The sequence below is a fragment of the Chelonia mydas genome, chromosome 9 (genome assembly GCF_015237465.2).
Source record: "Chelonia mydas isolate rCheMyd1 chromosome 9, rCheMyd1.pri.v2, whole genome shotgun sequence".
Lineage (NCBI taxonomy): Eukaryota > Metazoa > Chordata > Testudines > Cheloniidae > Chelonia > Chelonia mydas.
This window is the reverse complement of record NC_057855.1, coordinates 73,038,514-73,058,194: the sequence shown is the minus strand read 5'-3', so window position 1 is coordinate 73,058,194 and position 19,681 is coordinate 73,038,514. Positions and strand designations below refer to the sequence as shown.

General features: G+C 39.5%; 1 protein-coding gene across 1 annotated transcript in view; it reads left to right on the top strand.

Annotated features, from left to right (window-relative positions):
* The window catches only part of LOC114019421 (connector enhancer of kinase suppressor of ras 2), a 456,264-nt gene that overhangs the window by 283,411 nt on the left and 153,172 nt on the right, over window positions 1–19,681 (top strand). The window contains exons 11-12 of the mRNA XM_043522361.1: window positions 1,504–1,637; window positions 5,048–5,253. Of these exons, the coding sequence (XP_043378296.1) occupies window positions 1,504–1,637; window positions 5,048–5,253 (340 nt within the window). The remainder of the gene's footprint in view (window positions 1–1,503; window positions 1,638–5,047; window positions 5,254–19,681) is intronic.

The window sequence follows — 19,681 nt, the reverse complement described above, 5'->3', positions numbered from 1 at the left end:
GTCATGCAGGAAGTGTGCAGTGCCCTGTATGGGCATGCAGACAGTTGACCTCCCACAGAGACCCCATTCAGAACATTATCTGATACTATCCTTCCAACCAGGGATGAACTTCACTTTTTTTAAATAAGATGTGTACTGGTGGTGTTTCTGCTTATTCCTTAGATTAATTTATATTTCATTAATTGTGGCCTCACAATCAGTTGGCATGGAGCCATAAATGTCACAGACAGGATTATGCTTTCAGATAAGGAATAAGGAGCAGCTGGAGTGGATGGGCCAAAGATCCGGTTTCCATAGGAATCCTGTAGTTATGTCCCAAAGGGAGAGGTAGGAGTGGTAAGAAGTCTTTCCTCCCATCCCCCAATATTATGGTTCTGAACTCTTTCATTTAGCATCCGTATTGTACAGTCTATAATTAAATACAATTAAAGCATGGGATACACTATAGAAATTCCCTCTTCAGATACAGCCAAGAGAAAATCCTATTTGGAAACAACTAGCTTCTGTATATAATTAATTCCATTCCCACTGACAAATCTCAACTTTTGGAGCAACTCCACCCCTTTTAGCAGGGAATAAATACTATACATTAAACTTATGGGTGTTGTGTTCCCACAGGAATAGAGAGGAGAACTATTGAAAGTGCAGAAATATCTGCTTGAATTAGTAATAGGCGGGCCATTTCTCCAGTTTTAAATCAGACAGTCCTGTTTTTTCCCCCCAAGTTTGTCCCCTGTCCAGTACTGGTATAAAACTGTATTTGGTTTTGCCTCGTAAGATGGAGGCTGTCATTTTGAAGAGCATGCCACTCTGCCCCACTGGTGTGACCTTGCACGAACCATGCATGCGAGATCATGACAGCAGGGGTGGGGTCATGAAGACAGGAGAGGGTCAATGCCGTTTTCAGAAGTACCAGAATGTCCAGTGTTCTGGGCATGCACCAGTGGCCACCCTAATTAGTACGGGGGAGTGGTCAGTCGGAGAACATAAACCACGTGCAACTTACTTGTATTTTAATAATGGCTATCCCGCAGTGCAGCACCGGGTGGGTTTAACATACCCCAGTGTTCTAAGTATTCTCTAATCTGTTGCTTGTTGTTTTGAAGTTTAAAGATCATACTTTTTTGACTTACAATTTTTAAAACTTTCCATAAGACATCTTGAACACTAATACAGTGTTAGTCTCTAAGGTGCCACAAGTACTCCTTTTCTTTTTGTGAATACAGACTAACACGGCTGCTACTCTAATACAGATATGTTTGCTTTAGTTCAGCCTCTTCCACCAAATAACTTTGGCCTTGCAATGCTTACAAAAGCAGGGGGAAATTTCAACAAACATCCCTTTTGCAAGAAGCTGTAATTATGGCTAATACAAAAGAGAGAGCAGCCAAGAGAATGGTGATCCCCGCTAAGAAAACACAGTTTACCTTTGTTAAAGCACCACTGAAATGTAGCATGGAAATGATGAGTTTCATTTTTAATTTGTTTGTTTCTCTTTCACAGCCTGTGATTCCAACCAGTCCAACAAGCAGCTCCACAACTCCAACCAGCACAATGGGCATGTCCTCAAAAATTGACAGCTCTGCTCTCCAGGACATTTTCATCCTCTCTCCCATGTCAGGACTTTATGGTCCAAGGTAAATCTCCCAGTGAATCTGAGCATACTCAAGCAATATTAAAACAGAAACAATTTACTCTTTCCTTCCACTTTATGTATAATCAAATATTTCAAGATGTTGTACAAGGCATTTAATTAAAATAAAAAGCTGTAAAGGAGTGGCTATATATAGGAAATGTCATAACTATCATCCTCCATGCAGCCATGAAAGTCTAGCACTATTCTGAATTGCTAGCTAATGTGCAGTAGAATTAAGAGGAAGGAATATGTTAGCCAGGATACCAAAATTCGGAGTGACTTTTGTTTTTAATAATGTCATAGCACCTTTTGTTTCCACTTAAACATCTGACTGGGAGATGACACTAAAACCTGTTTTAGACCCTGGTCCAGAAAAGCACTTAAGCAGGAGCATAGGTTTAATCATGTGAGAAGTCTCATTGACTTTGGTGAGACTACTTATGTCTTACTCAGAGGCTTGCACTTTTAGTAGTGATGTAGTAGTCCCTCAACCCCTGTCTGCCGCCTTTAAGGAGGCAGCCAGATAAGCTCTTTCTGGCTTTTCAGGGATGGCCAGCTGGTATGATTCCTCATCTTTTGTTTTCAGGGGACCAGGAAGGGTAAATCTCCCTTTCCCCATCAACAGAAAATACCTTCAGATAGTACCAGTGCATTCTAAGGCATCTCTCAGCTCTAGAATGAGTTAGAAGCCAGCTCAGTCATTAGCAGAAAGATAAACTTGCAGTGTTGAGGACCCCACTGTTTCTGAATTGGACTGGGCAGGATATCTGATGTTCTGCAGAGGTTTCCTATGGATTGTGAGAACAACAGCTTTACTTTGATGCTCTTCCTGAAGATAGAAGATAGTGGTAATATTGGGAGTAGGTCACCTACCCATGGCTTGAAGAGTGAGAAGCGTGAGAGAGTTAAGTGAACTCTGAAGATGTTGGAGGGTATGGAGTGGACATGACAAACCTGTGTTTTGCGGGGAAGCAACATCTGGGAACATCCTCTCTGACACTGAAACCACTGAGTGCCACACGATGGGAAAGTCAAGTGGAGGCGATAAAGCCTATCAAACACCAAATTGGGAAGATAGATGATGCCATAGTTGCCATTATGGAGGATAATGCTATGACAGGAACTGTTCATGGGAGAACAGTGGCAGAGGGAAATGGAATCACCAGAAACATACATAACTTCAAATTTCTGTGTGGCTTAGTGTTGTGGCATGACATACTGTTTGAAATAAATGTTGTAAGCAAGAGACTCCAAGGTGTTGACCTTGATATATCTGGAGCAATAGAACAACTGGACAAAGCAAAGTCATACCTACAGTCCTACCGATCAGATGAAGGATTTCAAAACGTTCTGAAGAGTGTACAGAAGTTGACAGAGTTCACACTGAAGCTATTTTCCCACCCATTCAAGAATATAAGAGTCACCGAAGAAGAAGACATTTTGATTACGAGGCAGGGGATAATCCCATAAGAGACCCCAAACAATAATTCAAAGTTGAATTCTGTAACCAGGTGCTAGATTGTGCAATACAATCAGTTGAAGAACGTTTCATGCAGCTCAAGGAACACAGCAGTATATTTTGATGTTGTATGATATTCCAAAACTCCTCACTATACCAGAAGAAGACCTATACCATCAATGCAGGGCACTAGAGAGAGTGTTGACACATGATGATATGATCGATATTGATGCGAGTGATTTAGGTGATGAACTGAAAGCCCTTTCAAGATACATTGTTGCTCTGTGCATACTTCTAACACTTCCTGTAACAGTTGCCAGTGGAAAACGCAGCTTCTCCAAGCTGACGTTAATAAAAACACATCTACTCTCCACAATGACACAGGAGAGGCTGGTTGGCCTTGCAACCATTTCAGTAGAGCATGAGCTGGTCCAGACTGTGGACCTTCAGGAAGCGGTTCAAATCTTTGCAACAAAGAAGGCACAGAAAGCACCACTTTGATTATTCAAACAGATAACAATGCCAGTGTTTACTATGCAGACAAGAAAAGTTACATTTGCTGTTCAGGCGGTTGGAAGTTAAGAGTTACTTAAAATTTTTGAACAAGGCATTTTAAGTTGTTAGTTCTTCTTTATTGGGGTAGGTAGCAGAGCAGTACCATGTGAGGAGTAGAACAGGAAGAAGGCAGAATTGAGACTTTTCAAAGTTTTGGCCCAAGTGAGGGAGCATGGGGGCATCATTTGAGCTCCCTGCCTCAGGTGCCAAAATGTTGTGGGCCAGCCCTGCAGGACCTGCCCTTTGAAGGATGGAGTTCTTTAGTAGCAAAATTCATGGAACATTCCATTCACTAAAAGACTCGTAGGCCACTCTGCAATCCTGGGGATCTACAGAAGTTACATATGCTGTGTGTTTTCAGAGGCTTACATCAACAGAACCCCATTGCACCCAGCCCAAAGCATTCCTCTGCGCCCCCCAGTTCAGGGACCACAGCACTATGCAGTGGACTTACCCACCAGGGTAGATGCCAAGTTCAGGAGTGTGGTACTACAATATCTGTTTGACTAACGCAGCTGAAACTCCTCACCCATCATCCAGAGGGGACACTACTTGCCAGTCACCTACAGTAGGATCCACACTGACATACACTTGAAGAAGAAAGAACTACTTACCCTACAGTAACGGGTTATCCAAGATAATGTCAATGTGAATGCCTTGACCCACCCTCCATCCCCACTCTCTGAATCCTCAGCTGTCATAGGAATTGTGAGGAACCTGAGGAAGGGTTGCATCACTCCACCTTTTATGCCCTCACATACGAGCGTGAAGGTGCACATGTTGCACGTATGGCCACAACAGATCCTGCTGTTCAAAATAATTTGATCTCGGGTCTTCGAGGCACCTGCAGATCTTTAGTGGGATTCACACCAACTGCAATATCTTGGAGAAACACGGTTAATGTAGGGTAAAAAACTATTCTTATTCCACAGTGACAATGTTGAGATTTGTTGCCTCTTTAACTTGGTATAAAATTTAAGTACAGGGTCTTTGATGATCAGCACATTAGGAATTTATATTGGAAACAAAGTTTTTTCTTTTATGATTATAGTCAATGCCTATGCTATGTTTTGTAAAAATGAGTACTTCTTGTCCCATAAGTCTGATAAACACGAAAATAATTAGCTGAAATGAATTATTTTGCTTTCAAAGAAAATCGAAAAAAATGGTCAGCACCGCTTTCTATTTTGGCAGCAGGTACAGTCACTTTCTTTTTCAGTTACTGCCAAATAGTGCAAAATATCAAATTTCTCATTCACATAATAAATAGTATCCTAATGACAACGCACCATTGTTTAGAACAGAGTGGGAAGTGGAACGTCCACTTTAGGTCTTCATCATTAAGTGATCCTTTCCCCATATCTCTTTGGATTATTGTTTTATGTCAATATTTTTAGGGATGAAATTGGAATAATGTCTTGTGATGACATCAGCAAATATGGAAAGTCTGGAATGAAAGGCTCCGAGTCACCTAGCTACTTTCTGGAGCATGAAAGTGGGAAGTATTACACATTAATTGAAGATGAGGGCCATCCAGTGGTCTCTGAGTATGAGAGAGGCAGAACCACAGGAGTTCGGAGAAGAGAAAAGACACCAACTCATGGTATGTTTGATTGCTTTGGTCTTCAGAAGTTGACTGGATTAACAAATTGTATCACTTTATTATTTACCAACTCACAATCACTCTGTGACCTGTTTGGGACCAAAAGTTGATAGAAATATGCTTTTGCTTTGAATAGTAACTGGATGTTAGTATTATTAAATGTTCAGGATCAAGGTACAAGATTTTTTTAATACATTATCTACTTCAAAGCCACAAGATTGGGTGTAAAAATTATTTTTAAAAAATTTAATGGATGGGGAGATAGATCTTACTTTTACTTATTAGTCTCTACCTACAATCTCTTGGAGAGATTCCTACCTGCAACTTGCAGAATTACTAAAATATTATGGAATTGCCTGAAAAGGCATTGTAAGAAGATGAAAGCATCTGCAAAATGAAATGTTATCCCTAATTTAACCTTGTATTAAAGTAAATAATCACTTAGTACCTTGAAAGGTATTGTGCGGATTAATTAGTTAATGCTTGCAATGCAATTTCAGATCCTAGGATGGTTAGTGCTAAATATGATTGCAGGATATTGTAACAATAATAAACTCTAGTTTTTATGTAGAAATCAAGTATTGTACATAATACATTGTAAAAGAGTTGCTGAGCTATAAATATATTTGTATCTATTAAAGATGAACATTGATGATCAGTGAACTTTAGAATAACATTACTGAAACATACTGGAAGCCAATTTACTCTTGTATTTGTGGTATTTTTCTTTTCAGTGCAGTAGAGATTATTTTCTTGTTGGGGTCACACATCTTTAAGATGGTATGTGCTGAGCATATTTATAAATAGATACATACTTATATGTAACTTGTAATACTTTGTATTGATTTTTATTTTTGTTTGGTTGAGAGAGTGACAACATTTCCCTGTCATTGTCACCAGTGAAAAGAATTACCCTTTCTGTCAGACAGGGCACTCCCTAAGAGACTGGTTCTGTCCTCTGAGACATGCATACACTTCCCACTGAAGTCAGTCAGCAGCCCATATGAATGTTTGGGGCTCAATTTGATCCTTAGTCTTTTGTTTCACTTGGAATAATTCTAAATAGTTGCACCGATTACTATCAGGAATTAATCACAAGTATCAGGTTTGTCCCTTCTGCTTCAACTTTCTGACCTCCACTTCCCATCATACATTTGAATTATTGTTGAAAGAAATTATGATAAATACTGTAAGAAATGGCTTCTGGCAAACTCATTAAAAGCAGAGTTGGAATCTGTGCAACGTACTTGCATTCCTCTGGGAAACTGTAAAAACACAAGAATCTTCCACTAATGACTTTTTTAGGTGATATATATAACTTTGTAAACCTAAGCACATGCTATTCTTTACCTGATGACAATTTTGCTGCACAGGAACTAACTTTAATAGTAAATAAGGTGTACACTGTGCATCTTGGAGAGGTTCTCTTCTGTGTTGTTTCTCTCCTACTGTACTTATCTTATACTACTTTAGTTTGTGCAGCCCCCATGTAAAGCACTAGCAGAAACTAACAGCAAGGTGCTGAATTTTAAATGAGATTTCGGAAAGATGTATTTCTGGGACTTAATGCTGCCACCTCTTCTTCTCCATAGAAAGCATTAAACCAATGCCACTCATGAAGATAATCCCAAAGTTAATGAAAGAGGAGAGAGGATCCAATATGGCCTGCTTTCCCTAAACTCCTGGCATTCCTGCATGTTTGGGGCTTGGTTGGCTGTTGGGAGGACACAGAGCCTGGATGCAGCCACTCTACATGACTTACTCCCATAGGAAAAAACATTAGAATTGCCAGCGAATTTGTTTTTGGAAATTAAGGGTGCTCACTGGTGAATCTGGTTGATATGTGGCATTTATGTGTAATATATGAACAAAGGACTAATAAGAATATGACCGCATAACTGGCTACACTACAGAAGCAGGATTTTTGCTACAAAGTCAGTGGATACCACAAGCCATCTATGGTTAAGTATAAGAACTGGTTTCTATGCAAGTCTGACTAACTGCACAACTGGTATTTCTAAAAACCTTAAAATGGGACTGGCATATCTCCAGATATGTACACAATCTCTTTAGAGACAGGACTAGGCAGCACAGAATTTACTAGGCTGTTGAGGGCAACCTTGAGAAATTTCTCTTCTTGGACTTTCTCAAAGAGAGCAAATCTGGAAAGCCCTTAAATCCAAGATATTTGGAGGAGAAACTTAAACCTATAGAATACTACTTTTTTAAAAGACATTGTTTCATGTTCTCGTTTTTCCTTCCCTCAGAGAAGTATTTCCATATCTAAGTTAGTCTTCTAGGATAATAGGAAAATATTGATCAAAATGCATCTCCTTTTCTGTCTCACTCTTAATCTTCGGAAAGTGTCTTCACTTGGTTCCTCAAGATATTTCAGAAAATATCTTAGTACTACTCAGATTTTAGACTAGTGGCAGAAGTCCAGATGGAGATTTCAAACAACTTTAAGTTTGGAGATAATTGGACTTGAGGTTTTGATTTGGCTCATTATAAAGATAGGGTTCATTTGCAAAATTAAGTTTTGTATTAGAAATACCGCCCAAAGAATAGGGAACTTGATCTAGGTTTGTAATATTTTGTGAAGTAAACTTACAAGCACTTGAGAAAAGCTTGTTTCATTTGGTGTATTGTTGTAATGTGAGTGAAAAATTCTTGCAGAATTCAGATATGTTCTGATAAAGATTTAAGCATCACATCCAACTTCTCAGTGGAATAAATTCTGTGGTCACAATTTCTGCATAAGTAAATATGCATATGCTATATTTTTTCTAGACTACACAAGTTAAAAAATGAGAGGGGGGGATTTTGTATCGTGCTTTGAGACACTCTGATAGAAGGCAACAGTTAGAGAAGAAAAGAGTATTAGTATCAGTGCCTCTCTTTCTGTTTATGTTGAATCCATACCAGCAATTATTTATAAGCATGATTTTCTCTTACCAATGTAGATAGGGTATATTTTGCCTCTGAAGAGCATGTTACAATCATGTTATAACTCCATTGTATATTATACCTAGAGAAGCAGGTTTAGGTCCTTAGCTGCATCAGTGGTCTTCTGGGTGGAACTGCACAGAGAAGAAGACAAGCCATCTTTGCATTCCCCAATGATTCCTGGAACTACAAAAGTCAGATTGAGGCCTTCTCTAAATTATGCCACACTGCAATGATGATCGTCAAAGGGATTTCAACAGCTGGGACTTGCTGAAGTATATGATGTCATGACCACACCCCTCCCCAGAAATGTTCCCAGTATGCCCCCTACATCAGGACTGGGAGTGGGGAAGAGACATAGCTTGCTACTCTCTGCAATCCAGAGATCTCCCAGGCAAGGGGCATTCAGGTTTCCAAATGCTTTGCATTGCTTTTGTTTCAAGAACAGTCCTCAAAAAAATTCCCAGTCCATGCTAATCAAGTAAACAGTACTAGGGCTTGCCAGCAACAATGGTATTTAAATATGGTGGTAGGTGGCACAGTTTCAACCATAGTATGGACAGGGCCTTAGTTAAATATCATTCTGTTTCCTGATAAGATTGGAGAAACCTTAGTAGATCATTTGTCTCTGTAGCATATTTCCAGTATACTGTACAATCAGACACTATAACCTGCACACTGCTCGAAAGAATAGTCACCACATTAACACTGAAGAGTAAGACTCTTATTAATACATATTAATACTGTTATCATTCAGTTTTTATCATCTCCCTGAGCAAGTAAATCCCACAGGCTTTTACCTTAATATAGAATCAAAGAGAAACCTGAATTGTGTTTGAAATGTGAGCCAGTAATATGGATTTGGCTTGCTTTCATAAACTCATACTGTTCAATGACCTGTAGTTAGAACATCAGGCAATGTGTGTGTGCACGCCAGATTCCAGTACCATTTAAACTTTCTTCTTAAGCTCATGATGGGACCATTGTGTCTGCTTTCCACAGCTTTGAGAAATTGTTTGAAAACTTAGAATGAAAATTTTAAAAAAATAAAAAATAAAGCAGCAGCACAGGAAAAGGCCTTGCAAAGTAAAGAAAAAGTGAAAACAAACAGAAAGCACATTTATATTTACCTCTGGTGCTTGTAGGAGAAATTAGTAAAGCAAGAAGTTTTAAACAAGTGTTGTTAAAAGGAAGCTAAGCTTTCTAGCCCTGAGAAGAACTTTTTAGTTCTATTTTTATAGTGTGTTTTAAATCTCTTGTTTTAAAGAGCCACTTTTGCAAGCTTCAAGAGTTATGATAAATGATTGTGTTTATGCTTTCAAGTTATGGTTTATCTTTGGTGCAATATCTAGAAGCTTGGGACTGTTGCTGGAGCTGAATACCCAGGCTAAAGAGGAAAAAATAATATTTAAAAAATTAAATATATTTTAAATCACTTTCCTAGTTGAATAGTCTGTTCTCAGTGTTTGTGGGGTTCATACAAACTGCAGTTCAGAAATTCCTACAGGGGATTTGCCAAAATACGAATGATGGTCATAATCTAATGCCTATCACAGCTGGTAGATTTAATGAATCTGCCAGAAGTCCCTGCAGATGAGACTTCCTTGATATTTACAGCAAGTGCAAAAGCCAAGCAAGAAAGTAGAAAATCACTTCCCTTCAATTTTCAGAGTAACAGCCGTGTTAGTCTGTATTCGCAAAAAGAAAAGGAGTACTTGTGGCACCTTAGAGACTAACCAATTTATTTGAGCATGAGCTTTCGTGAGCTACAGCTCACTTCATCGGATACATACTGTGGAAATTGCAGAAGACATTATTATATACACAGACACCATGAAACAATACCTCCTCCCACCCCACTCCCTTCAATTTCTCATTTTCAAAACTATTTGTGAAAATACAGCTTAGTACCATGATGAGGCTCTATTCCAGGTACAATATATTTGCCATTTGCTTTTTCTAAGACTTATGGATCATAGTTCTGAACTCTCATGCTGGCAGATAATCTCATCTCTACTTTTGACTGTGTACTAAAAACACACATATGTAGTGAAGTTCAGTGGGTTTTCTTGGTATTAAATTATTCTTTTACAATATCTATTTTACTTGGGTTCAGTAATTTTCCTGTTCAGTAATTTTTCATGATGACAAATGGAGTTGTAGCATTCCTAGATGTTGTTCCTACATGTAATGGGTGAACATGAAGAGGGAGTTCACAGGGTGTGTAAGGATGTATAGTAGAGAAAAGGAATGTGTAAATATTGCAACCCAAAAAAAGACAAGATGGAAGTTTTCTGTACTTCAGTAGCAATAACCTTCTCTGTATTGCTGTTACAATAGCTGTATCTGAGCTATACCTTTACATGCCTTGCTTTGCATTCATTTCATTATAAAACACTCTGCAACCTGGCAATTTCAATGAAATTACAAAACGCATACAATTAACATCTGAGTCATACCCTTTTATACATCAAAATAAGGTAATCATTATATATATACAGGTGGGATGTTCGTAGACACATCTGCAGTATTTTTATGTGGCACTTGTGCCTTTTCTCCCTCTTGTCTTGCAATGGTTTACTCCCAGACCAGAGGACTCAGACCAAGATTTCTCTTTTGTGGGGCTTATTGATTAATTCTTGTAGAGACTGTAATGGAATGCTAACCTATATTATACTGGCACCATGTGTAATATACTTTATCTGTTTGTCATATTGTAGCCATGTTGGTCCCAGGATATGAGAGAGACAACGTAGGCGAAATAATATTTTTTTTACTGGACCAATTTTTGTTGGTGGAAGGGACAAATTTTCGAGCTCCACAGAGTTCTTCAGGTATGGAGAAAGTAGCCAGAGTGTCGGAACTAAATACAAAGTGGGAAAGGTTATTAAGCATAAGGGTTTCACACATGCTGTAGGACACCACTTCAAATAGAGTGGGTAGCTAAGGTTTAGCAGGTAGTATGATATATTCCAAATTGTTGTAATGAACTGTAAAACTGGTGTGTCTTTTTAGTCAATGGTTTTTAGTGTCCAACACAGTTCATAGAATCATAGAATATCAGGGTTGGAAGGGACCTCAGGAGGTCATCTAGTCCAACCCCCTGCTCAAAGCAGGACCGATCCCCGACTAAATCATCCTAGCCAGGGCTTTGTCAAGCCTGACCTTAAAAACTTCTAAGGAAGGAGATTCCACCACCTCCCTAGGCAACGCATTCCAGTGTTTCACCACCCTCCTAGTAAAAAAGTTTTTCCTAATATCCAACCTAAACCTCCCCCACTGCAACTTGAGACCATTACTCCTTGTCCTGTCATCTGCTACCACTGAGAACAGTCTAGATCCATCCTCTTTGGAACCCCCTTTCAGGTAGTTGAAAGCAGCTATCAAATCCCCCCTCATTCTTCTCTTCCGTAGACTAAACATCCCCAGTTCCCTCAGCCTCTCCTCATAAGTCATGTGTTCCAGTCCCCTAATCATTTTTGTTGCTCTCCGCTGGACTCTTTCCAATTTTTCCACATCCTTCTTGTAGTGTGGGGCCCAAAACTGGACACAGTACTCCAGATGAGGCCTCACCAGTGTCAAATAGAGGGAACGATCACGTCCCTCGATCTGCTGGCAATGCCCCTACTTATACATCCCAAAATGCCATTGGCCTTCTTGGCAACAAGAGCACACTGTTGACTCATATCCAGCTTCTCGTCCACTGCAGGTCCTTTTCTGCAGAACTGCTGCCGAGCCATTTGATCCCTAATCTGTAGCGGTGCATTGGATTCTTCCGTCCTAAGTGCAGGACTCTGCACTTGTCCTTGTTGAACCTCATCAGATTTCTTTTGGCCCCATCCTCCAATTTGTCTAGGTCCCTCTATATCCTATCCCTACCCTGCAGCGTATCTACTTCTCCTCCCAGTTTAGTGTCATCTGCAAACTTGCTGAGAGTGCAATCCACACCATCCTCCAGATCATTTATGAAGATATTGAACAAAACCGGCCCCAGGACCGACCCTTGGGGCACTCCACTTGATACCAGCTGCCAACTAGACATGGAGCCATTGATCACTACCTGTTGAGTTATGAATTTAAGTTTCCAGACTTGTCTTTTGAAGGTGCTCTGCAGGTTTCCTTTGAGGACGAAGACTGAGAGGTGAGATATGGAGAGCGATCATCTTGTGAAAAGTGTTCACCCATGGGTGATAGGGTGTTTTTGTGTCTTTTATCATTTTATGTGTGAGTTCATTCGAGAACATAGTGATTTTCTGGTTTCACCCACATAGCTGTAGCTGAGGCATTTGATGCACTAATGCGGTACACCACATGTTATAATAGGCATGTGTAGGACCCATGGATCTTGAAAGGTATGTTGGGGTGGTGTTGATCATCACAGCAGCGGAGATATGTCTGCAGGTTTTGTATCTGTTGTGATGGCAGGATCTGGTGCTGCTTTGAGTTGGTGTGTTCTGGTCTGTGTGAAGCTTGCTTCTGATGATGTGCTTGGTGAGGCTGAAGTGTTGTTTGAAGGCCAGAAGAGGGAGTTCAGGAAACATTTCTTTCATGACATGGCTGCTGGATCTATGGAGATTGTGTGGTGATTTGTGGGGGGTTTTTGTATATAGTCATTTATAGGGTTGTTGAAGCTGATTGTGGTGTCAGGGAAGTTTACACTGGTGAGGGAATGTTCAGAGAGAGTTTGGTGGATGGGTAGCGATTGTTAAAATTGTGGTGGAAATCTATGAGGGAGCTTAGGTTGTCTGTCCAGAGGACGAAAATATCATTGATGTACCTCAGATATATCATTGGTTTGTGGTAAGTTTTTCCAGAAATTCTTCCTTGAAATGGCCTTTGAAGAAGTTGGCATAATGGGGAGCCATCCTAATACCCAAGGCTGTTTCCATGGTTTGGACAAAGTGTTTGTTGTTAAATGTAAAGTTGTTGAGGGTGAGGATGAAATGGATGAGTTTGGCGATGTGTTTGGGGTAGATTTCTGAGCATTGTTCATTATCTTGTGCGTATTTGAGGCAGGCATCGTTCCTGTCATAGTGAGGGATGTTGTTGTGTAGGGAGGTGACATCCATGGTGGCAAAGATGGTGTACGGGCGGGGGGGGGGGTTGTTAACGTTGCAAAGTTTCTGGGGGAAGTTGGTAGTGTCTTGGTGGAAACTGGCCTTTTGTGTAGTAAGTGGTTTGAGGACAGTTTCTATGCCTCCTGATATTTCTTCAATAAGAGTGGCCTGATGTGATGGGTCTGCCGTGGTTCCATTGTTTGTGTATCTTGGGAAACATGTAAAAGGTCCCTGGGGTGAGTTTGTGAGGAAAGAGGTTGTAGTGTTTTTCTTGGAGTTACTGTATCTGAGCATACAACAGATGCATAGAATCTATAAGCTGTGATGCTGGGGTCTGTAAAAGAGTGTCTGCTACGAATAGATTTTTCCCAGGAATGTAAGTTAAATCCATTAACCTTATCAATAGAGATTGGCATCTCAGTAGCGCTTGATCTAGGTCTTTTCTGTTGGTGAGGGCTATAAGTGGTTTATGATCTGTTATCAGTGTAAAAGAATCCAGTCTTCACAGATATTTGTAAAAGTTCTGACATGTCCATACGCTTGCCAGGCACTCATTTTCAATCTGTGCATGTAGTTTTTCTGTTTCTGTGAGCATGCAAGAGAAAAATATAATTGGCTTCCACTTAAATCCTTGTTGCAGCAATATGCCACCTAAACTATAGATGCTTACATCCACCCTGACCATTGTGGGTTTGTTCACATCACAGTACTTGAGAATTGGAGCTGTTGAGATTATTTCCTTCTTGAAGTCAATTTCTTGATGTGACCCCATAGCCGCACTGTGTTGGACTTTAATAGTTCATTCAGTGGTTTTGTCACTATAGAAAGATCTTGTGGGTATTGACCAAGGTAATTTACCCGCCCAGTACATGTCTCGGTTCTAGTATATTTATTGGTGCTTTCAACTCCTGAATTGCTTTTACTTTCTCAGATGTAGGACTGATTCAATGTATTTTTATTGTCTGTCCCAAAAACTCAATTTGGTGTAGACAGAAAACATACTTATCCTTATGTAGCTCCAGTCCAGACTGACTGATTAAATGTTAGAGGTTTTGTTGTGTTCTTTGGTTGATGATCCATTTATCAAAATATTGTCCATGAAAACTACAACTCCATTTGAAAAGGAGTACTTGTGGCACCTTAGAGACTAACCAATTTATTTGAGCTTATGCTCAAATAAATTGGTTAGTCTCTAAGGTGCCACAAGTACTCCTTTTCTTTTTGCGAATACAGATTAACACGGCTGTTACTCTGAAACTCCATTTGAGTTTATTAACGGTTATACCATCTTTCTTTGGAAAATTTCAGGTGCACTGGTAAACCCCAAAGGTAATCTTCAGAAGCAAAATATCCCAAAGGTTGTGATAAATGTTGTCAGTTTAGCACTTCCTTTGGCTAAAGGAATTTCCCAAAATCCACTCGAAGATGATGGAAAGGTATACATAGATGCTGTGGATGCATACCGACCAGTGTCAGAAAAGAGACTGCATCAGTTACAACAAGCAACCATGACAGATACACAACTTCAAGAAGTTCTAAATTACTTTAGGGCCAACTGGCCCAAGTATCTAAAGGAGACTAAGAAAGTGAAACTAACTAAATGTCATTAACAGGCTAACCAGTCAGTATGGTGGCTGGGCATCAGCAAGGACTTAAAGAATAAAAGTTCTGCCATGTTCACATGAAGATATATCAGACCAACACAATGTAAAGATCCTTTAATAACAAAACCTCTACCAGACAGACCTTGGAAAAGATTAGCTGCAGATTTATGTGAATTCAAAGGACATTATTACCAGGTTGCAGTGAACTATTTTTCCAAGTATAGAAATAACATATCTGAAAGACATATGTCTCACAGTGTTATTGAGAAACTGAAGTGCACTTTTGCCATTTCTACCATTACAGAACAACTAGTGAAGGACAACAGACCACAATTCACTGGAGTGGAATTTGTCATTCCAAACTAAATATGATTTTGGTTGTATTATTAGCAGCCCACAGAAGAGGTTGAGAGAGCTGTACAGACAGCCAAGGAAGTCCTACAGCAAGAAGATCCATTCTTTGCTATTTTGAGTTACAGATCATCACTGATAACAGTTACTAGATACAGTCTAGCCCAACTCCAGATGGGAAGACAACTCAGAACTACTGCTTCATCTTTGGAAAATAGTCTATCTCTAAAGTAGCCAGATGTGAACAGAGTAGCCAAATCAGATAAAAAGGCAAAAAGAGCTTATAAACACTTGTACAACAGACATCACTCAGAAAACTGACAGGTCTAGAATATAGTGACAGTGTTTGTGTTCAACGGGATGGGGAAAAAGGATGGAGAATGCCACGTGTTGTAAAGAAAAATAATTGATCACCCAGATCATATGTAATTGAGACCGACAGGGGAGAGTTCAACAGAAACTGTCACATCTATAGTTTGTTCCTCAGAAAGAACAATCAGCAGAGCAAACTCTACAGATGGCGGATGCAGAACAAGAAGATGACTCAAGGATTCCAAACCAGCCACAGCCTGTTGTTGTAACTAATGGACAGACAAATGACCAAATTGTTAGGCATTCAGATGGTGTAATTAGCAACTCAGTACAATTGAGAGACACTAAACTGACTGGTCCATACTGAACTTTTATTGGACCAACTTCTGTTGGTGATCAAGACAAGCTTTTGAGCTGCACAAAGTGTGTCACAGCTAAATACAAGGTTGAACAAATAGTTTAGCTGTGACTCCCTGAATACCTTTCCTGGACCTGAGGAAGAGCTCTGTGTAGCTCAAAAGCTTTTCTGTCTCATCAACAGAAGTTGGTCCAGTAAAAGATATTACCTCATTCACCTTGGGTCTCTAATATTCTGGGACCAACACGGCTTCAAGCAACACTGCATACTTTGTTTGAGCATACAACAGCTATACCTGGCAGTTCATTAAAGGATCTTAAGAAACCAGATGTGTTTCCCTCTGGGTTGGAAGCTCTGTAACCAGTCCATATCTGGTATATGACTCCATGTACAAAGTTTGTTGCCCCTTCTGATGAGAGCCTGTGTGCTAATTCAGACAGGCCTAAATTCTAGAGTCCCACAGCTTCCTTCTGGACCTGTGTAATAATTCAGATAGGGTTTTATTCAAGAGTTCCACGACCCTCCTTCTGGAGCCTGTGTGCTATAAGCCACACAAGTTTCTTCCCCTAGGATCAGGATTCCCTTAACCTTCCTTCTGGGGCTGTGCTAATTCAGGCCAGCTGCAGTCTTAAACCAGCATCTCTCAGCTGGCTATTTTTTCAATTCAGTTCTTCCATCCTTGCATTGGGAAAGCTCAGCAGGAAGCAGTCCTTCTCCTGCTAGCGTCTCTCCTTTTATGAGGGAGGATTCAGCCTATATGCAGCCCTCCTTCCCAGGATTTGTGCCAGCTTTGCTCTCACCCTGTTCTACAAGAGTTCCTGGGACTTTAAAGAAGCCATAGCATGAATTTTCCCCATATAATAATTCCCTCTTTCCCAGTATCTGGCTCTGCCATTCACTAGGCTCTCAAGTACCCCAAAACTCCTGGAACCTTAAAGGGTCATGCTATGGAACATGGGTTGACTCACACCTAGTTTCTACTGCCCTTGAAGGGGACAGACAATCCGTATTACATTTACATTTAAACTTGCCTCTGGTTGTGCCTAATTGCCTCTGGTTGCTCCTTAATTGTCATCTGTCTTGAGTTCCAGGGCTGCAGCCCCATACAATATGCATAAAAAGCATGCTTAACAGCTGCAGGGGCCAAGTTTGAGAGCTGTTTTCTTCTGCATTGATCTTAGTCTAACTCCTTTAATGTAATTATTCTGCAGTTGCTGAATGCTTAGTTGCTGACTCAGCTTATGACTCTGGAAGGTTGTGTAAAGCAGCCTGACTGTCAAAATGCTGCTTTTCTCCACATGCTAGATGGCTTTTCTAGATGCAATTTTCCTTTCACTTTTAGTTTCTCTATTAAGATATATATTATACTTAGGAATAAAAACATGAGTATTGTATTGTTCCTAATATCCCTAGACAATCTGAACCGAATTCAGAATGGAATCTAGGCAGCCTTAACTGGTGTAACATGCACCTTTTTCCAAACCCTATTCCAGCAATATGTATTTTTGCATTCATTCAAACTCCTTCAGACAGACTGATTTATTTACTTTGTGCTAGCTAGTTTTCAGGCCCCTTTGTGCTGCCAACTGACACAAAAGGGCCAGAGCAGATCTGGCCCATGGTCCTGAATGGCCATTTATGTCCTTTTTATAACTCTCTTGGAATTCAGAGTAAACCAAATGTATTCGAATCAGAGAGACTATGGCAGTACTGCTCCACACCAGAATCTTCCGGATAGAAGTTTGGCTTCGCTATGGAGTTTAAGGATTTTCATGGCTTCCTAGCCACAGCTGTTTCATCCAACAAAAGGTTAGAAACAACTGCCCCTCAATGTATAAACTGAAAGAAACTCAAAATTCAACCTTGCATTTTCAAGAGAGGTTTTCCCCATAGGAGAGGACAATCCAGGCCTCTTTTGCAGACCTTCTGCATAGGGCCATTTTTATGTTGTAAACTGGTATGCCACCCATACCAAATAGGAGATCTAACCTAGGTAAAAATGTGGAGGTTTTATAGTAAATTGGTATGCTTTTTGCCCCATAAACAAAAATCTATAAGTATATGACTCAGAAGCATGAGCATGTAATTGTTTTTTCTTGTATTTGTCATGATTTGAGAATCAGCTATAGCAGAGCATGCCCTTTTACACTGTCCGTTTATATCCTATTCTAGCTCATTATTGGAGGATTTTTTCAATAGGTAAATGTCCTTTTTATGGGGAAAAGTATGTCTCACAATTTTAATTGTCTTTAAGTACAGATTTTTGCCCAAAGCATTTTACCTGACATGAGAATTCTAGTATAAAAGTTACAATATTTTAAAAATCTTTCTATATATTGAGTTGACAAAACAACTGTAATCAGACAAAAACGATCACTCTTTCCATCTCTAGTTTAAATTTAAATTTCATTTTGTTTAAACCCACATTGTATATCCTTGAAGTAACAATATAGTTTTACAGTTCTTTTATAGATAAGGGGTAAGCCAAAATAATTAGATCTGAACCCCTTATAATTTCAGACAAGAATCCTGATACAAATTTGATAACAGCTGATATGGTGAAATTTCTTCCATTTTGACTCCAAATTTCATAATATTTCTGTACTCTTGACTCTGAACCCTAGTTATGACTTGTTTACCAGAACAGATCTATATCCAACCACCTCCTCCTGGCCAAACTGTTAAAATCCAAAATGTATGAGACTCCTAAAGTCCCTAAAAAGGGAGTAGGCACATATTTGGAAGGAAGAGGAGAAAAAATTAAACTAAGTATTGTCCGGTTCCATTTTAAAAGCTGTCTAAGGAACAATCAGCTCCTTCATACAGCAGCCTGGTGTCCTGTCTAAATCAGGAAATGTCTGATTTTATTTTTAACTGCAGAGCAGTGCCGTAACACCTTTGTGAATGGCTAATACTAATGTTGGCTGATAACACATGACATACATAAGTGAAGCCTTTTTAAAGTCATAGCTAGGATTGCTATCAATCCAGTATTGACTTCTGGTATTCAGAGAACATTTCAGCATGACTTTTTTTGTACACCTTTACAGTTTTTGCTTTTGTTTGGAGCTTTGTATTCTGAGAATTAGTATGCAAAATCAGCAATTTGTTTTGTTTGAGCTGTGTTTGTCTCCCATCACAAGTTCCTGTCTTTTATGCTGATTGCTCTGTGCTGGTTCGCACTAATGCTCTCCAAATCTCAGCATGGGCTTGCTCAGCAATAAATTGGAAGGTCAGAGTCCTTTCCTCTTTCGCATTCTCTCCAAATCTAAAGAACTTATATTTAGTGAAAACTGAGAGACCATATTGCACAAAGTTTATACACAAGTAGAAATGAGCAGATCTGCGGTTTTATGTTCTGCCAAATCAACACTCACTATTATTTGAATATATTTTGCTATGGGTGCTGTACAGACATTAAAGAGAATAAGGTCCTGCCCTATGATATTTACAGTCTCGTGTGGCAAAGATAATACAATGAGAAATGATAAAATAACATAAGTGTGGAGAGGAAAGAAGAGAAACAAAAAGGAAAGAAATTCTGTTATTGGGAGACTATATAGGGATCCTCATTTTAATTTAGCTTGCCTGCACCTAAGAAATTACAATCTGTCTTTATCAGTATTGTAAAGTACGTGCACATTGTGAGAGAGTTATCTGGTGCTTTGTGGGGTTGGATCCATTACAGGAGGTTTCTGTAGTTTATAAGACTCTTGTGTTGTAGAATGATTAAGGGACTGAATGTGATACAAATAGAGTATGAAAAGATTGTCTTGTTTTGTCTTCCCCCAACCCTATTA